General features: G+C 41.7%; 1 protein-coding gene across 1 annotated transcript in view; it reads left to right on the forward strand.

Moving 5' to 3' along the window:
* The first annotated feature begins 659 nt into the window (after positions 1-659).
* The window catches only part of xylt2 (xylosyltransferase II), a 42,380-nt gene continuing 21,676 nt past the window's right edge, over positions 660-21,363 (forward strand). The window contains exon 1 of the mRNA XM_055185247.2: positions 660-872. Within this exon, the coding sequence (XP_055041222.2) occupies positions 741-872 (132 nt within the window). The 5' untranslated portion in view covers positions 660-740. The remainder of the gene's footprint in view (positions 873-21,363) is intronic.

Below are 21,363 nucleotides of genomic sequence, written 5' to 3' on the forward strand. Positions count from 1 at the left end.
TAAACTGCTATAACTCTTTTTTTATTTAATATTCACAACTCCAGACACTTCAGTGAAAAACTTTAAAGTGTTTACTTTAAAAAGAATGACAGAGTAAAATTAATTTGAATGTGTATATCACCTTTTCACCCCCACACGCAAAAATGGTTAATTTTCATTAATATTATCAAAAACGTCACTACTGTAATAATGCTATAAAAGATTATATTTTGCCTTTTATTGATGTTTTAAACTTTTAGTGATTCATTCGTATTTGACGTTGTAGGCTATTTGTCATTTATTGATGTTTTCACGCGAGCTTGGCCACTTTATTTCATCTCTAGACGTGACTTCATATTGCCCTAATTCAGTTGAAATAGATTCTTATGGCTAACGACTCTGAATCACAAACCTTTTTCAACAGGGTTGGGGCTTGAAGAGACACGGCCAAATCTCGTGAAATCTCGCCGGATGAGCGCTGTTTTCATCCTGATCCTACCGCCAAACCTAATCCTAAAACCAACATTTCACAGAATGTAAGCCGTATGTGTATCCTAATAGTCAAAACTGCTGTTTTTTGTCCTAATCCTTAATACATCTCGCGAGAGTTGGCCGTAGCTGTATCTCCACTAGCCAGAACCACTTTCAACGGGCATTGATCGAGTCGGTTCGTAGTATGACTCAGTGAATCGACTCTCACCATGGTATCATTCGCGGCTGACACGACTCGCTGCCAAATACGATTCACGGGATGAGGAAAAATGGTCGCGAGCACCCGTGTGCAGAAGCTTATCAGACGATATAAACTCCCAATCGCGGCTGGTTTAACGATCTTGCTGATCCAGGGCCTGGTGGTATGGAGTCTGCGGGGTTTGGAGGAAGGAGAGGCTGAGGTAAGTGCTGTTTACTGAGGACAAGACTGTCACCGTGTCTCAGATTTGCCGTTCGATTGAAGCTTCAGGATAGCATGCTAGGCTAAGCTAAAGCCGTCAGTCAGTCTCGTTAGTTGAACTGTTTTTGTAGTAATAGCGAGTGTAAACAGTGTTCACTGTTTTCTTGAATTATTATGAATATCATCGCCCATGACAATGTTATGAATAGCGTTATACGTTTACCGTTGTGATTATCAGATGCTGTGGAGATGAATGATTTGTTTTGACCGGCGTCGGATTTTAAATGACTTGACTGACTTCACTAACAGCTGTGTCAAAACTTACTGATATGTTCATGTAACGTTAGACAGCAATTTCAGAGTGTCAAATCCTAGTGTGCTGTTTACCTAGACAACATTTTAGTCATCTTTGTTTTTAAACCTAGTCAGCTGTCTTCCGAGACAGCATTTTTGGATATCGTACTTTTAAAACCGAGCTAGCGCATAGACAGCAGTTTTGACCGCGTAGTTTACAGCCTAGTGCGTCGCCTAAACCGAGCATAAAAAACTGCATTTCACCTGCTGAGTTGGCAAACAGCTGTCTAGGTAGGCAACTCAACCAATGAGATGTTTACAGGTTCAGATCTGTATCTATAGCCCTTATCAGGGCTTATACTGATGGTTAGAATGTCAACATTTTTTGTACCAGTGTTGCATTAGACATGAATAAATAAGTTAAATAAACACACGTGAGCTCGGCTGACTATAACTAATGATGTTTAAACCCAGCAGGGTTGACTCAATAACTATCATCATTGAGCCCTTGATTACTTTTAACCTTAGGTTACTCAGAGAGTGTAGACGCATTGGATAAAAGCCTAGCTGAATGTCTAATAGCTAAATGAACAACTGTCTGCTGCTTAAGGGCACACTTACAATAATGTGAATTTTTATTAACATTTGGAAAAGGTTACGAGTTTCAGCGAGTATCAGGAATGTGCTGTCGTGTCTGGATTCCTGCTCTTAACAAAGCGGGAGCTTGCAGCTTGTCATCATTAGGGCCCGAGCACCGAGGAGCAGGCCAGAATGGCCTGCACCGAAAGGTGCGAAGCCCTATTGTTTTTGCTCGGATTATTAGGGCCCGAGCACCGAGGAGCAGGCCAGAATGGCCTGCACCGAAAGGTGCGAAGCCCTATTGTTTTTGCTCGAATTTATTATTAGGGCCCGAGCACCGAGGAGCAGGCCAGAATGGCCTGCACCGAAAGGTGCGAAGCCCTATTGTTTTTGCTCGAATTTATTATTATTTTTTTTATTAGGGCCCGAGCACCGAGGAGCAGGCCAGAATGGCCTGCACCGAAAGGTGCGAAGCCCTATTGTTTTTGCTCGGATTATTATTATTTTTTTTTTTTATTTTTTTCAACACTTTTGGACATTTTGGGGGCCTTAACATACTCGAAAACTCTTGAAATTTGGCACAGACATCAGAGTCGTCCGTGATCGCCGAAAGCCAAAGGCTGGAACACGGGCGTGACACAGGGGCTCTGTAGCGCCCCCTGTAATGCAAAAACAAACAGGAGTGCACAGATCAGGCAAACATGTACGCACATTTACGAAAGTTGGTACACATATAGATCTCATCGACCCGAACAACTTTCGCCCTCTAACATTTTAGCTCCGCCCAACAGGAAGTCCGCCATTTTGGATTGTTTAAAAAATGCATGCGGTGAACTTTTGAATACTCCTCCTAGGGGATTCATGCAAATGACACCAAACGTGGTGATCATGATGTCAAGACATTGGACTTGCTAAATTGCGAAGGGATTTTTGATATCTCGAACGGTGTTGCCATGGCGAAGCGACAAATTTATGGCGAATTCAGAGAAACAGGAAGTGTCTAATATCTAAAGCAAAAAATGTCTTATTGGGATAAAACGCAGTGTGTATGTTCGGCCAAGGATTCCGATCGCATCGATGTGCCTATTGTGAGTCTCGGTATAGCGCCACCAACAGGCACCAGGAAGTGTGGCAGTCACAAAAGGTGGATTTTTTGACAGTTCCATGCAATGTTCTTTTAAATTCTCCTCCTAGGATTTTCATGCGATTGACACCAAAAGTGGTCAACATGATGCTGAGGCATTGTAGATGATAAATTGTGAAGGGATTTTTGATATCTCGAATGCTGCTCCCATGGCAACACGTCAAACTTTACTTTCATTTTCAGGGATATTTAAGCACTTGGCATGCACTTTGGGTGCCTTAACATGCTCGAAAACACCGGGAATTTGGCACAGACCTCAATGTCATTGGCCATTAGGACTGGGCAAACGCTGGAACACGGGTGTGGCAGTAGGGCTCTGTAGCGCCCCCTGTAATGCAAAAAAAATATTGGTGCACAAATCGGGCAAACATGTACGCACATGTACGAAAGTTGGTACGTATATAGATCTCATCGACCCGAACAACTTTCACAATCAAACCTATTAGCTCCGCCTCACAGGAAGTCGGCCATTTTGGATGGTTTCAAAAATGCATACGGTGAACTTTTGAATACTCCTTCTAGGGGATTCATGGGATTGACACCAAACGTGCTGATCATGATGCCGAGACATTGTACTTGCTAAATTGCGAAGGGATTTTTGATATCTCGAACGGTTCTGCCATGGCGAGGCGACAAATTCATGGCGAAATCAGAGAAACAGGAAGTGTCTAATATCTAAGGTAAAAAAATGTCTTATTGTGATGACACACGGGGTGTTTGTTCGTCTGAAGATTCTGATTGCATCGATGTGCCTATTGTGAGTCTCGGGTATAGCGCCACCACTAGGCGCCAGGAAGTGTTGCAGTCACAAAGGTTGATTTTTTTGACAGTTCCATGTGATTTTCTTTTAAATACTCCTCCTAGAATGTTTATGCGATTGACACCAAAAGTGGTTATCATGATGCTGAGACTTTGCAGATGCTAAATTGCGAAGGAATTTTTGACATTTCGAACGCTGTTGCCATGGCAATGCTTCAAACTTTACTTTAATTTCTGGCATATTTAAGGCTCTTGGCGTGCTTAGATTAAATTTAAATTTGGCAAACACATCAGAGTTGTCGGCTGTTAAGTGTTGACAAAAACGTCAGATAAAGGCGTGTCTATTTAGTGTCTCACTAGCGCCTCCATTTGTCTAAAATGTGGGGTTTCTTTTACCTACAGTACCAAAATGGATCAGTAGCAACATGAAATATTCCACTGATATTTACCCACTTGATGCACATGCCCACCGTGCATCATTTTCTCGGAGGCACCGTGTAGCGGTAAAAAAACGTGCGAGGGCCCGCCATCGCTGCTTGCAGCTATATTTTTTATTATTATTATTATTATTTTTATTTTTTTTAACACTTTTGGGCATTTTGGGTGAATAAACATACTCGAAAACTCTTGAAATTTGGCACAGATGTCAAAGTCGTCCGTCATTGCGACCGGGCAAAGGCTGGAACGCGGGCGTGGCACGGGGGCTCTGTAGCGCCCCCTGTAATGCAAAAAAAAACATTGATGCACAGATCGGGCAAAAATGTATGCACATGTTTGAGAATTGGTACGCTTATAGATCTCATCGACCCGAACAACTTTCGCCCTCTAACATTTAAGCTCCGCCCAACAGGAAGTTGGCTATTTTGGATTGTTTAAAAAATGCATGCGGTGAACTTTTAAATACTCCTCCTAGAGGATGCATGCGAATGACACCAAACGTGGTGATCATGATGTTGAGACATTGTACTTGCTAAATTGCAAAGGGATTTTTGATATCTCGAACGGTTCTGCCATGGCATGGCGACAAAGTTGTGGCGAAATCAGAGAAACAGGAAGTGTCTTATATCTAAGGCAAAAAAAATTCTTATTGTGATGCCAAGCGGGGCATTTGTTCGTCTGAAGATTCCGGTCGCATCGATGTGCCTATTGTGAGTCTCAGGTATAGCGCCACCACTAGGGGCCAGGAAGTGTGTCAGTCATGAACTTTTAAATACTTCTCCTAGGGAATTCATACGATTGACACCAAATGTGGTGAACATGATGCTGAGACATTGGACTTGCTAAATTGCGAAGGGATTTTTGATATCTCGAACGGTGTTGCCATGGCGAGGCGACAAATTTATGGCGAATTCAGAGAAACAGGAAGTGTCTAATATCTAAAGCAAAAAATGTCTTATAGGGATGAAACGCAGTGTGTATGTTCAGCCAAGGATTCCGATCGTATCGATGTGCCTATTGTGAGTCTCGGGTATAGCGCCACCAACAGGCACCAGAAAGTGTGGCAGTCACAAAAGGTGGATTTTTGACAGTTGCATGTGTTGAACTTTTAAATACTCCTCCTAGGATTTTCATGCTATTGACACCAAAAGTGGTCAACATGATCCTGAGACATTGTAGATGATAAATTGCGAAGGGATTTTTGATATCTTGAACGCTGTTTCCATGGCAGCGCGCCAAACTTTACTTTTTTGAAGGCTTTTTTAAGGCTCTTGGCGTGCTTAGTTGAACTTTAAATTTGGCACCCACATCAGAGTTTTCGGCTGTTAAGTACTGACAAAAACGTCAGATAAAGGCGTGTCTATTTAGTGTCTCACTAGCGCCCCCATTTGTCTAAAATGTGGGGTTTCTTTTACCTACAGTCCCCAAATGGCTCAGAAACAACATTACATAGCCCACTGATATTTTACCCACGTGATGCCCTTGCCCACCGTGCATCGTTTTCTCGGACGCACCGTGTAGCGGTAAAAAAACGTGCGAGGGCCCGCCATTGCTGCTTGCAGCTATATTTAGGGCCCGAGCACCGAGGAGCAGGCCAGAATGGCCTGCACCGAAAGGTGCGAAGCCCTATTGTTTTTGCTCGAATTTATTAGGGCCCGAGCACCGAGGAGCAGGCCAGAATGGCCTGCACCGAAAGGTGCGAAGCCCTATTGTTTTCCTTAGGATTATTATTGTTTTTTTTTTTATTTTTATTTTTTTTTAACACTTTTGGCCACTTTGGGTGCCTTAACATACTCGAAAACTCTTGAAATTTGGCACACACGTCAGAGTCGTTGGCCATCAGGTCCGGGCAAAGGCTGGACCACGGGCGTGGCACGGGGGCTCTGTAGCGCCCCCTGCAATGCAAAAACAAACATTGGGGCACAGATCGTTCAAACATGTACGCACATGTACGAGAGTTGGTACCCTTATAGATCTCATTGACCCGAACAACTTTCGCCCTCTAACATTTAAGCTCCGCCCAACAGGAAGTCAGCTATTTTGGATTGTTTAAAAAATGCATGCGTTGAACTTTTGAATACTCCTCCTAGAGGATGCATGCAATTGACACCAAAAGTGGTGAACATGATGTCGAGACATTGGACTTGCTAAATTGCGAAGGGATTTTTGATATCTCGAACGGTTCTGCCATGGCGAGCCGACAAAGTTGTGGCGAAATCAGAGAAACAGGAAGTGTCTAATATCTAAGGCAAAAAATGTCTTATTGTAATGACACGCGGGGTGTTTGTTCGTCTGAAGATTCCGATCGCATCGATGTGCCTATTGTGACTCCCGGGTATAGCGCCACCAGCAGGCGCCAGGAAGTGTGTCAATCACAAAGCTGGATTTTTTTGAAAGTTCCATGCAATGTTCTTTTAAATACTCCTTCTAGGATTTTCATGTGATTGACACCAAAAGTGGTCACCATGATGCCGAGACATTGTAGATGATAAATTGCGAAGGGATTTTTGATATCTCAAACACTGTTCCCATGGCAACCTGTCAAACTTTACTTTCATTTTAAAGGCATATTTAAGCCTTTCAGTTGCATACAGTTAACTTTTAAATACTCCTTCTAGGATTTTCATGCGATTGACACGAGAAGTGGTAACATAATGCAGAGACATTGTAGATGATAAATTGCGAAGGGATTTTTGATATCTCGAACGCTGTTCCCATGGCAATGCATCAAACTTTACTTTCATTTTTACACATATTTAAGGCTGACAGTTACATGCTGTGAACCTTTAAATACTCCTCGTATGGGATTCATGCGATTGACACCAGAAGTGGTCAACATGATGCCGAGACATTGTAGATGATAAATTGCGAAGGAATTTTTGACATCTCGAACGCTGTTCCCATGGCAACGCGTCAAACTTTACTTTAATTTCAGGCATGTTTAAGGCTCTTGGCGTGCTTAGTTGAACTTTAAATTTGGCACACACATCAGAGTTTTCGGCTGTTAAGTGTTGACAAAAAGGTCAGACATAGGCGTGTCTCTTAAGTGGCTCACTAGTGCCCCTGTTTGTCTAAAATGTGGGGTTTCTTTTACCTACAGTCCCCAAATGGCTCAGAAACAACATTAAATAGCCCACTGATATTTTACCCACTTGATGCCCTTGCCCACCGTGCGTCATTTTCTCGGACGCACCGTGTAGCGGTAAAAAACGTGCGAGGGCCCGCCATTGCTGCTTGCAGCTATATTTATTTATTTTTTTTTTATTATTTTTTTTTTTTTTTTTTTTTTTAACACTTTTGGGCATTTTGAGTGCCTTAACATACTCGAAAACTCTTGAAATTTGGCACAGACGTCAGAGTCGTCCGTCATTGCAAACGGGCAAAGGCTGGAACACGGGCGTGGCACGGGGGCTCTGTAGCGCCCCCTGTAATGCAAAAAAAAACATTGATACACAGATCGTGCAAACATGTACGCACATGTACGAGAGTTGGTACGCATATAGATCTCATCGACCCGAACAACTTTCGCCCTCTAACATTTAAGCTCCGCCCAACAGGAAGTCAGCTATTTTGGATTGTTTAAAAAATGCATGCGTTGAACTTTTGAATACTCCTCCTAGAGGATGCATGCGATTGACACCAAAAGTGGTGAACATGATGTCGAGACATTGGGCTTGCTAAATTGCGAAGGGATTTTTGATATCTCGAACGGTTCTGCCATGGCGAGCCGACAAAGTTGTGGCGAAATCATAGAAACAGGAAGTGTGTAATATCTAAGGCAAAAAATGTCTTATTGTAATGACACGCGGGGTGTTTGTTCATCTGAAGATTCCAATCGCATCGATGTGCCTATTGTGACTCCCGGGTATAGCGCCACCAGCAGGCGCCAGGAAGTGTGTCAGTCACAAAGCTGGATTTTTTTGAAAGTTCCATGCAATGTTCTTTTAAATACTCCTTCTAGGATTTTCATGCGATTGACACCAAAAGTGGTCACCATGATGCCGAGACATTGTAGATGTTAAATTGCGAAGGGATTTTTGATATCTCAAACGCTGTTCCCATGGCAACCTGTCAAACTTTACTTTCATTTTAAAGGCATATTTAAGCCTTTCAGTTGCATACAGTTAACTTTTAAATACTCCTTCTAGGATTTTCATGCGATTTACACGAGAAGTGGTCAATATGATGCCGAGACATTGTAGATGATAAATTGGGAAGGGATTTTTGATATCTCGAACCCTGTTGCCATGGCAATGCATCAAAATTTACTTTCATTTTTACACATATTTAAGGCTGACAGTTACATGCTGTGAACCTTTAAATACTCCTCGTATGGGATTCATGCGATTTGACACCAGAAGTGGTCAACATGATGCCGTGACATTGTAGATGATAAATTGCGAAGGAATTTTTGACATCTAGAACGCCGTTCCCATGGCAATGCATCAAACTTTACTTTAATTTCAGGCATGTTTAAGGCTCTTGGCGTGCTTAGTTGAACTTTAAATTTGGCACACACATCAGAGTTTTCAGCTGTTAAGTGTTGACAAAAAGGTCAGACATAGGTGGTCTCTTAAGTGGCTCACTAGTGCCCCTGTTTGTCTAAAATATGGGGTTTCTTTTGCCTACAGTCCCCAAATGGCTCAGAAACAACATTAAATAGCCCACTGATATTTTACCCACTTGATGCCCTTGCCCACCGTGCATTGTTTCTCGGACGCACCGTGTAGCGGTAAAAAAATGTGCGAGGGCCCGCCATCGCTGCTTGCAGCTATATTTAGGGCCCGAGCACCGAGGAGCAGGCCAGAATGGCCTGCACCGAAAGGTGCGAAGCCCTATTGGTTTTGCTCGGATTATTATTTTTATTATTATTAGGGCCCGAGCACCGAGGAGCAGGCCAGAATGGCCTGCACCGAAAGGTGCGAAGCCCTATTGGTTTTGCTCGAATTTATTATTATTTTTTTTTTTTTTTTTTTTTTTTTTTTAACACTTTTGGGCATTTTGGGTGCCTTAACATACTCGAAAACTCTTGAAATTTGGCACAGACGTCAGAGTCGTCCGTCATTGCAAACGGGCAAAGGCTGGAACACGGGCGTGGCACGGGGGCTCTGTAGCGCCCCCTGTAATGCAAAATAAAACATTGATGCACAGATCGTGCAAACATGTACGCACATGTACGAGAGTTGGTACACATATAGATCTCATCGACCCGAACAACTTTCGCCCTCTAACATTTAAGCTCCGCCCAACAGGAAGTCGGCTATTTTGGATTGTTTAAAAAATGCATGCGTTGAACTTTTGAATACTCCTCCTAGAGGATGCATGCGATTGACACCAAAAGTGGTGAACATGATGTCGAGACATTGGACTTGCTAAATTGCGAAGGGATTTTTGATATCTCGAACGGTTCTGCCATGGCGAGCCGACAAAGTTGTGGCGAAATCAGAGAAACAGGAAGTGTCTAATATCTAAGGCAAAAAATGTCTTACTGTAATGACACGCGGGGTGTTTGTTCGTCTGAAGATTCCGATCGCATCGATATGCCTATTGTGAGTCTCGGGTATAGCGCCACCACCAGGCGCCAGGAAGTGTGTCAGTCACAAAGCTGGATTTTTTTGACAGTTCCATGCGATGTTCTTTTAAATACTCCTTCTAGGATTTTCATGCGATTGACACCAAAAGTGGTCACCATGATGCCGAGACATTGTAGATGATAAATTGCGAAGGGATTTTTGATATCTCAAACGCTGTTCCCATGGCAACGCGTCAAACTTTACTTTCATTTTAAAGGCATATTTAAGCCTTTCAGTTCCATACAGTTAACTTTTAAATACTCCTTCTAGGATTTTCATGCGATTGACACGAGAAGTGGTCAACATGATGCCGAGACATTGTAGATGATAAATTGCGAAGGGATTTTTGATATCTCAAACGCTGTTCCCATGGCAACCTGTCAAACTTTACTTTCATTTTAAAGGCATATTTGAGCCTTTCATACAGTTAACTTTTAAATACTCCTTCTATGATTTTCATGCGATTGACACGAGAAGTGGTCAACATGATGCCGAGACATTGTAGATGATAAATTGCGAAGGGATTTTTGATATCTCAAACGCTGTTCCCATGGCAATGCATCAAACTTTACTTTCATTTTTACACATATTTAAGGCTGACAGTTACATGCTGTGAACCTTTAAATACTCCTCGAAGTGGATTCATGCGATTGACACCAGAAGTGGTTAACATGATGCTGAGACATTGTAGATGATAAATTGCGAAGGAATTTTCAGACATCTCGAACGCTGTTCCCATGGCAACGCGTCAAACTTTACTTTAATTTCAGGCATGTTTAAGGCTCTTGGCATGCTTCGTTGAACTTTAAATTTGGCACACACATCCAGAGATGTATAAAGTACTAGGGACCCAGACTTGAGTAAAAGTACAAGTGCTCTATCAAAAAAGTGAGCACACCACTTAAGTGGAAGTACTGAAGTATTAAACATGTTTTGTACTTAAGTATTGCAAGTAGTTTATTTTAAAATATACTACTCAAGTACTGAAAGTAAAAGTACAAGTATTGTGTAATGTAGTTATTAAAGAAAACAGTCAAAAGTTTGAATATAATATTGTTTATATTATTTCAAATGTTTAAGCTAAAGGACACTCACAATTGCTTTGGCTGTAGCAGGAGTACAAGGACAGGAATGTTCAGATTAATTTAACTAATATGGCAATAGAGAATTCAGAATTAATAAAATATTAGTCGATGTAATGGTAATAGGTAAAGGTACAAGATGTTTCAATGTATTTAGGTTTCATTCTTTCGCGCACACTCGCCCTTTCTCGCGAATTCTCTCTCTCTATCGGTCTCTCTCGTGCACTTTGGTTCTCTCTTCACTTCACATTTGTCCACAACTGCGGCTCATATTTGTGAGTGAGAGGGAGGGAGGGGTCCGCTCTTCACTATCTCCTATTGGTTTAGACCACAATCTGTGTGTGTTTCTAATGTGTATCACCGCTCCGGCAGTGACAATGTGGGTTTGGAATGATTCGTAGCATTTGAGTGTAACGAGTAACTATGCAGCACATAAAAAATGTATTGGAGTAAAAGTATTAAACTCATCGAAAATATGTACTGAAGTAAAAGTGGAAGTAGGAGAAAAAAATAATACTTCAGTAGAGTACAGATACTGCCTATTAGTACTTAAGTACAGTAGTGAAGTAGTTCTACTTCGTTACTATACATCTCTGCACACATCAGAGTTTTCGGCTGTTAAGTGTTGACAAAAAGGTCAGACATAGGCGTGTCTCTTAAGTGGCTCACTAGTGCACCTGTTTGTCTAAAATGTGGGGTTTCTTTTACCTACAGTCCCCAAATGGCTCAGAAACAACATTAAATAGCCCACTGATATTTTACCCACTTGATGCCCTTGCCCACCGTGCATCGTTTTCTCGGACGCACCGTGTAGCGGTAAAAAAACGTGCGAGGGCCCGCCATTGCTGCTTGCAGCTATATTTATTATTATTTAGGGCCCGAGCACCGAGGAGCAGGCCAGAATGGCCTGCACCGAAAGGTGCGAAGCCCTATTGTTTTTGCTCGGATTATTATTTTTATTATTTTTTTTTTTTTTTTTTTTTTTATTATTTTTTTCAACACTTTTGGGAATTTTGAGTGCCTTAACATACTCGAAAACTCTTGAAATTTGGCACAGATGTCAGAGTCGTCCGTCATCGCAGAAAACCAAAGGCTGGAACACGGGCGTGGCAGGGGGGCTCTGTAGCGCCCCCTGTAATGGAAAAAAAAACATTGGTGCATAGATCGGACAAACATGCACGCACATGTACGAAAGTTGGTACGCATATAGATCTCATCGACCCGAACAACTTTCCTACTCTAACATATTAGCTCCGCCCAACAGGAAGTCGGCCATTTTGGATTGTTTAAAAAATGCATGCGGTGAACTTTTAAATACTCCTCCTAGTGGATTAATGGGATTGACACCAAACGTGGTGAACATGATGTCAAGACATTGTACTTGCTAAATTGCGAAGGGATTTTTGATATCTCAAACGGTTCTGCCATGGCGAGGCGACAAATTCATGGCGAAATCAGAGAAACAGGAAGTGTCTAATATCTAAGGCAAAAAATGTCTTATTGTGATGACACGCGGGGTGTTTGTTCGTCTGAAGATTCCGATCGCATCGATGTGCCTATTGTCACTCCCGGGTATAGCGCCACCAGCAGGCACCAGGAAGTGTGTCAGTCACAAAGCTGGATTTTTTTGAAAGTTCCATCCAATGTTCTTTTAAATACTCCTCCTAGGATTTTCATGCGATTGACACCAAAAGTGGTCACCATGATGCCGAGACATTGTAGATGATAAATTGCGAAGGGATTTTTGATATCTCAAACGCTGTTCCCATGGCAACGCATCAAACTTTACTTTCATTTTAAAGGCATATTTAAGCCTTTCAGTTGCATACAGTTAACTTTTAAATACTCCTTCTAGGATTTTCATGCGATTGACACGAGAAGTGGTCAAGATGATGCCGAGACATTGTAGATGATAAATTGCGAAGGGATTTTTGATATCTCGAACGCTGTTCCCATGGCAATGCATCAAACTTTACTTTCATTTTTACACATATTTAAGGCTGACAGTTACATGCTGTGAACCTTTAAATACTCCTCGTATGGGATTCATGCGATTGACACCAGAAGTGGTCAAGATGATGCCGAGACATTGTAGATGATAAATTGCGAAGGAATTTTTGACATCTCGAACGCTGTTCCCATGGCAATGCGTCAAACTTTACTTTAATTTCAGGCATGTTTAAGGCTCTTGGCGTGCTTAGTTGAACTTTAAATTTGGCACACACATCAGAGTTTCGGCTGTTAAGTGTTGACAAAAAGGTCAGACATAGGTGTGTCTCTTAAGTGGCTCACTAGTGCCCCTGTTTGTCTAAAATGTGGGGTTTCTTTTACCTACAGTCCCCAAATGGCTCAGAAACAACATTAAATAGCACACTGATATTTTACCCACTTGATGCCCTTGCCCACCGTGCATCGTTTTCTCGGACGCACCGTGTAGCGGTAAAAAAACGTGCGAGGGCCCGCCATTGCTGCTTGCAGCTATATTTTTTTTATTTTTTTTATTTTTTTTAACACTTTTGAACATTTTGGGGGCCTTAACATACTCGAAAACTCTTGAAATTTGGCACACACGTCAGAGTCGTCCGTCATCGCCGAAAGCCAAAGGCTGGAACACGGGCGTGGCAGGGGGGCTCTGTAGCGCCCCCTGTAATGCAAAAACAAACAGTAGTGCACAGATCGGGCAAAAATGTACGCACATGTATGAAAGTTGGTACACACATAGATCTCATCGACCTGAACAACTTTCGCCCTCTAACATTTAAGCTCCGCCCAACAGGAAGTCGGCCATTTTGGATTGTTTAAAAAATGCATGCGGTGAACTTTTGAATACTCCTCCGAGGGGATACATGTGATTGACTCCAAACGTAGTGATCATGATGTCAAGACATTGGACTTGCTAAATTGCGAAGGGATTTTTGATATCTCGAACGGTTCTGTCATGGCGAGGCGACAAACTTATGGCGAAATCAGAGAAACAGGAATTGTCTAATATCTAAGGCAAAAAATGTCTTATTGTAATGACACGCGGGGTGTTTGTTCGTCTGAAGATTCCGATCGCATCGATATGCCTATTGTGACTCCCGGTTATAGCGCCACCACCAGGCGCCAGGAAGTGTGTCAGTCACAAAGGTGGATTTTTTTGACAGTTCCATCCGATGTTCTTTTAAATACTCCTTCTAGGATTTTCATGCGATTGACACCAAAAGTGGTCAACATGATGCCGAGACATTGTAGATGATAAATTGCGAAGGAATTTTTGACATCTCGAACGCTGTTCCCATGGCAACGCGTCAAACTTTACTTTTATTTCAGGCATATTTAAGGCTCTTGGCCTGCTTAGATTAACTTTAAATTTGGCACACACATCAGAGTTGTCGGCTGTTAAGTGTTGACAAAAAGGTCAGATAAAGGCATGTCTATTTAGTGGCTCACTAGCGCCCCCGATTGTCTAAAATGTGGGGTTTCTTTTACCTACAGTACCTAAATAGGTCAGTAGCAACATGAAATACTCCACAGATATTTACCCACTTGATGCACTTGCCCACCGTGCATCGTTTTCCTCGAAGGCACAGTGAAGCGGTACATAAACGTGCGAGGGCCCGCCATCGCTGCTTGCAGCTATATTTTTTTTTTTATTTTTTTTTATTTTTATTTTTTTTAACACTTTTGGGCATTTTGGGTGCCTTAACATACTCGAAAACTCTTGAAATTTGGCAAAGACGTCAAAGTCGTCCGTCATTGCAGAAAACCAAAGGCTGGACAACGGGCGTGGCACAGGGGCTCTGTAGCGCCCCCTGTAATGCAGAAGAAACCATTGATGCACAGATCGGGCAAAAATGTACGCACATGTACGAGAATTGGTACGCTTATAAATCTCATCAACCCGAACAACTTTCGCCCTCTAACATATAAGCTCCACCCAACAGGAAGTCGGCTATTTTGCATTGTTTAAAAAATGCATGCGGTGAACTTTTAAATACTCCTTCTAGGGGATTCATGCGAATGACACCAAACGTGGTGATCATGATGTCGAGACATTGTACTTGCTAAATTGCGAAGGGATTTTTGATATCTCGAACGGTCCTGCCATGGCGAGGCGACAAAGTTGTGGCGAAATCAGAGAAACAGGAAGTGTCTAATATCTAAGGCAAAAAAATTCTTATTGTTATGCCAAGCGGGGCGTTTGTTCGTGTGAAGATTCCGATCGCATTGATGTGCCTATTGTGAGTCTCAGATATAGTGCCACCACCAGGCGCCAGAAAGTGTGTCAGTCATGAACTTTTAAATACTTCTCCTAGGGAATTCATACAATTGACACCAAACGTGGTGAACATGATGCTGAGACATTGGACTTGCTAAATTGCGAAGGGATTTTTGATATCTCGAACGGTGTTGCCATGGCGAGGCGACAAATTTATGGCGAATTCAGAGAAACAGGAAGTGTCTAATATCTAAAGCAAAAAATGTCTTATTGGGATAAAACGCAGTGTGTATGTTCGGCCAAGGATTCCGATCGCATCGATGTGCCTATTGTGAGTCTCGGGTATAGCGCCACCAACAGGCACCAGGAAGTGTGGCAGTCACAAAAGGTGGATTTTTTGACAGTTCCATGCGATGTTCTTTTAAATACTCCTCCTAGGATTTTCATGCGATTGACACCAAAAGTGGTCAACATGATGCTGAGGCATAGTAGATGATAAATTGCGAAGGGATTTTTGATATCTCGAATGCTGCTCCCATGGCAACACGTCAAACTTTACTTTCATTTTCAGGGATATTTAAGCACTTGGCATGCACTTTGGGTGCCTTAACATGCTCGAAAACACCGGAAATTTGGCACAGACCTCAAAGTCGTCGGCCATTAGGTCTGGGTAAACGCTGGAACATGGGTGTGGCAGTAGGGCTCTGTAGCGCCCCCTGTAATGCAAAAAAATATTGGTGCACAAATCGGGCAAACATGTACGCACATGCACGAAAGTGGGTACGTATATAGATCTCATCGACCCGAACAACTTTCACAATCAAACCTATTAGCTCCGCCCCACAGGAAGTCGGCCATTTTGGAGGGTTAAAAAATGCATATTGTGAACTTTTGAATACTCCTTCTAGGGGATTCATGGGATTGACACCAAACATGGTGATCATGATGTCGAGACATTGTACTTGCTAAATTGCGAAGGGATTTTTGATATCTCGAACGGTTCTGCCATGGCGAGGCGACAAATTCATGGCGAAATCAGAGAAACAGGAAGTGTCTAATATCTAAGGTAAAAAATGTCTTATTATGATGACACACAGGGTGTTTGTTCGTCTGAAGATTCTGATCGCATCGATGTGCCTATTGTGAGTCTCGGGTATAGCGCCACCACCAGGCGCCAGGAAGTGTTGCAGTCACAAAGGTTGATTTTTTTGACAGTTCCATGTGATGTTCTTTTAAATACTCCTCCTAGAATGTTTATGTGATTGACACCAAAAGTGGTCAACATGATGCTAAGACATTGTAGATGCTAAATTGCGAAGGAATTTTTGACATCTCGAACGCTGTTCCCATGGCAACGCTTCAAACTTTACTTTAATTTCAGGCATGTTTAAGGCTCTTTGCGTGCTTAGATTAACTTTAAATTTGGCACACACATGAGAGTTGTCGGCTGTTAAGTGTTGACAAAAAGGTCAGATAAAGGCATGTCTATTAAGTGGCTCACTAGCGCCCCCGTTTGTCTAAAATATGAGGTTTCTTTTACCTACAGTACCCAAATTGGTCAGTAGCCACATGAAATAGTCCACTGATATTTACCCACTTGATGCACATGCCCACCGTGCATCGTTTTCTCGGAGGCACCGTGTAGCGGTAAAAAAACGTGCGAGGGCCCGCCATTGCTGCTTGCAGCTATATTTATTTATTTATTTATTTATTTATTTTTTTTCAACACTTTTGGACATTTTGGGGGCCTTAACATACTCGAAAACTCTTGAAATTTGGCACAGACATCAGAGTCGTCCGTGATCGCCGAAAGCCAAAGGCTGGAACACGGGCGTGGCACGGGGGCTCTGTAGCGCCCCCTGTAATGCAAAAACAAACAGGAGTGCACAGATCGGGCAAACATGTACGCACATTTACGAAAGTTGGTACACATATAGATCTCATCGACCCGAACAACTTTCGCCCTCTAACATTTTAGCTCCGCCCAACAGGAAGTCCGCCATTTTGGATTGTTTAAAAAATGCATGCGGTGAACTTTTGAATACTCCTCCTAGGGGATTCATGCAAATGACACCAAATGTGGTGATCATGATGTCAAGACATTGGACTTGCTAAATTGCGAAGTGATTTTTGATATCTCGAACGGTTCTGCCATGGCGAGCCGACAAAGTTGTGGCGAAATCAGAGAAACAGGAAGTGTCTAATATCTAAGGCAAAAAATGTCTTATTGTAATGACACGCGGGGTGTTTGTTCATCTGAAGATTCCGATCGCATCGATGTGCCTATTGTGGCTCCCGGGTATAGCGCCACCAGCAGGCGCCAGGAAGTGTGTCAGTCACAAAGCTGGATTTTTTTGAAAGTTCCATGCAATGTTCTTTTAAATACTCCTTCTAGGATTTTCATACGATTGACACCAAAAGTGGTCACCATGATGCCGAGACATTGTAGATGATAAATTGCGAAGGGATTTTTGATATCTCAAACGGTATTCCCATGGCAACGCGTCAAACTTTACTTTCATTTTAAAGGCATATTTAAGCCTTTCAGTTTTATACAGTTAACTTTTAAATACTACTCCTAGGATTTTCATGCGATTGAAACGAGAAGTGGTCAACATGATGCCGAGACACTGTAGATGATAAATTGCGAAGGGATTTTTGATATCTCAAACGCTGTTCCCATGGCAACGCGTCAAACTTTACTTTCATTTTTACACATATTTAAGGCTGACAGTTACATGCTGTGAACCTTTAAATACTCCTCGTATGGGATTCGTGCGATTGACACCAGAAGTGGTCAACATGATGCCGAGACATTGTAGATGATAAATTGCGAAGGAATTTTAGACATCTCGAACGCTGTTCCCATGGCAACGCGTCAAACTTTACTTTAATTTCAGGCATGTTTAAGGCTCTTGGGCGTGCTTAGTTGAACTTTAAATTTGGCACACACATCCAGAGATGTATAAAGTACTAGGGACCCAGACTTGAGTAAAAGTACAAGTGCTCTATCAAAAAAGTGAGCACATCACTTAAGTGGAAGTACTGAAGTATTAAACATGTTTTGTACTTAAGTATTGCAAGTAGTTTATTTTAAAATATACTACTCAAGTACTGAAAGTAAAAGTACAAGTATTGTGTAATGTAGTTATTAAAGAAAACAGTCAAAAGTTTGAATATAATATTGTTTATATTATTTCAAATGTTTAAGCTAAAGGACACTCACAATTGCTTTGGCTGTAGCAGGAGTACAAGGACAGGAATGTTCAGATTAATTTAACTAATATGGCAATAGAAAATTCAGAATTAGTAAAATATTAGTCGATGTAATGGTAATAGGTAAAGGTACAAGATGTTTCAATGTATTTAGGTTTCCTTCTTTCGCGCACACTCGCCCTTTCTCGCGAATTCTCTCTCTCTATCGGTCTCTCTCGTGCACTTTGGTTCTCTCTTCACTTCACATTTGTCCACAACCGCGGCTCATATTTGTGAGTGAGAGGGAGGGAGGGGTCCGCTCTTCACTATCTCCTATTGGTTTAGACCACAATCTGTGTGTGTTTCTAATGTGTATCACCGCTCCGGCAGTGATAATGTAGGTTTGGAATGATTCGTAACATTTGAGTGTAACGAGTAACTATGCAGCACATAAAAAATGTATTGGAGTAAAAGTATTAAACTCATCGAAAATATGTACTTAAGTAAAAGTGGAAGTAGGAGAAAAAAATAATACTTCAGTAGAGTACAGATACTGCCTATTAGTACTTAAGTACAGTAGTGAAGTAGTTCTACTTCGTTACTATACATCTCTGCACACATCAGAGTTTTCGGCTGTTAAGTGTTGACAAAAAGGTCAGACATAGGCGTGTCTCTTAAGTGGCTCACTAGTGCACCTGTTTGTCTAAAATGTGGGGTTTCTTTTACCTACAGTCCCCAAATGGCTCAGAAACAACATTAAATAGCCCACTGATATTTTACCCACTTGATGCCCTTGCCCACCGTGCATCGTTTTCTCGGACGCACCGTGTAGCGGTAAAAAAACGTGCGAGGGCCCGCCATTGCTGCTTGCAGCTATATTTATTGAATTGATTCCCTCCCTCATCTATGAATGTATGAAGCCTCAAGCAAAACCAAAGGGTTGAATTGTTTATTTACTAGTTAAAGGGGTCCTATTACGCTTTCTCGCATTTATAATTTTATTAGGGCCCGAGCACCGAGGAGCAGGCCAGAATGGCCTGCACCGAAAGGTGCGAAGCCCTATTGGTTTTGCTCGAATTTATTATTATTATTATTTTTTTTTTTATTTTTTTTAACACTTTTGGGCATTTTGGGTGCCTTAACATACTCGAAAACTCTTGAAATTTGGCACAGACGTCAGAGGCGTCCGTCATTGCGAACGGACAAAGGCTGGAACACGGGCGTGGCACGGGGGCTCTGTAGCGCCCCCTGTAATGCAAAAAAAACATTGATGCACAGATCGTGCAAACATGTACGCACATGTACGAGAGTGGGTACGCATATAGATCTCATCGACCCGAACAACTTTCGCCCTCTAACATTTAAGCTCCGCCCAACAGGAAGTCAGCTATTTTGGATCGTTTAAAAAATGCATGCGTTGAACTTTTGAATACTCCTCCTAGAGGAATCATGCGATTGACACCAAAAGTGGTGAACATGATGTCGAGACATTGGACTTGCTAAATTGCGAAGGGATTTTTGATATCTCGAACGGTTCTGCCATGGTGAGCCGACAAAGTTGTGGCGAAATCAGAGAAACAGGAAGTGTCTAATATCTAAGGCAAAAAAATGTCTTATTGTAATGACACGCGGGGTGTTTGTTCATCTGAAGATTCCGATCGCATCGATGTGCCTATTGTGACTCCCGGGTATAGCGCCACCAGCAGGCGCCAGGAAGTGTGTCAGTCACAAAGCTGGATTTTTTTTAAAGTTCCATGCAATGTTCTTTTAAATACTCCTTCTAGGATTTTCATACGATTGACACCAAAAGTGGTCACCATGATGCCGAGACATTGTAGATGATAAATTGCGAAGGGATTTTTGATATCTCAAACGGTATTCCCATGGCAATGCGTCAAACTTTACTTTCATTTTAAAGGCATATTTAAGCCTTTCAGTTTTATACAGTTAACTTTTAAATACTCCTTCTAGGATTTTCATGCGATTGACACGAGAAGTGGTCAACATGATGCCGAGACACTGTAGATGATAAATTGTGAAGGGATTTTTGATATCTCAAACGCTGTTCCCATGGCAACCTGTCAAACTTTACTTTCATTTTAAAGGCATATTTAAGCCTTTCAGTTTTATACAGTTAACTTTTAAATACTCCTCCTAGGATTTTCATGCGATTGACACCAGAAGTGGTCAACATGATGCCGAGACATTGTAGATGATAAATTGCGAAGGAATTTTAGACATCTCGAACGCTGTTCCCATGGCAACGCGTCAAAATTTACTTTAATTTCAGGCATGTTTAAGGCTCTTGGCGTGCTTAGTTGAACTTTAAATTTGGCACACACATCCAGAGATGTATAAAGTACTAGGGACCCAGACTTGAGTAAAAGTACAAGTGCTCTATCAAAAAAGTGAGCACACCCTTAAGTGGAAGTACTGAAGTATTAAACATGTTTTGTACTTAAGTATTGCAAGTAGTTTATTTTAAAATATACTACTCAAGTACTGAAAGTAAAAGTACAAGTATTGTGTAATGTAGTTATTAAAGAAAACAGTCAAAAGTTTGAATATAATATTGTTTATATTATTTCAAATGTTTAAGCTAAAGGACACTCACAATTGCTCTGGCTGTAGCAGGAGTACAAGGACAGGAATGTTCAGATTAATTTAACTAATATGGCAATAGAGAATTCAGAATTAATAAAATATTAGTCGATGTAATGGTAATAGGTAAAGGTACAAGATGTTTCAATGTATTTAGGTTTCCTTCTTTCGCGCACACTCGCCCTTTCTCGCGAATTCTCTCTCTCTATCGGTCTCTCTCGTGCACTTTGGTTCTCTCTTCACTTCACATTTGTCCACAACCGGGGCTCATATTTGTGAGTGAGAGGGAGGGAGGGGTCCGCTCTTCACTATCTCCTATTGGTTTAGACCACAATCTGTGTGTGTTTCTAATGTGTATCACCGCTCCGGCAGTGATAATGTAGGTTTGGAATGATTCGTAACATTTGAGTGTAACGAGTAACTATGCAGCACATAAAAAATGTATTGGAGTAAAAGTATTAAACTCATCGAAAATATGTACTGAAGTAAAAGTGGAAGTAGGAGAAAAAAATAATACTTCAGTAGAGTACAGATACTGCCTATTAGTACTTAAGTACAGTAGTGAAGTAGTTCTACTTCGTTACTATACATCTCTGCACACATCAGAGTTTTCGGCTGTTAAGTGT

Source organism: Misgurnus anguillicaudatus, chromosome 19, assembly GCF_027580225.2.
Source record: "Misgurnus anguillicaudatus chromosome 19, ASM2758022v2, whole genome shotgun sequence".
NCBI classification, from domain to species: Eukaryota; Metazoa; Chordata; class Actinopteri; order Cypriniformes; family Cobitidae; genus Misgurnus; species Misgurnus anguillicaudatus.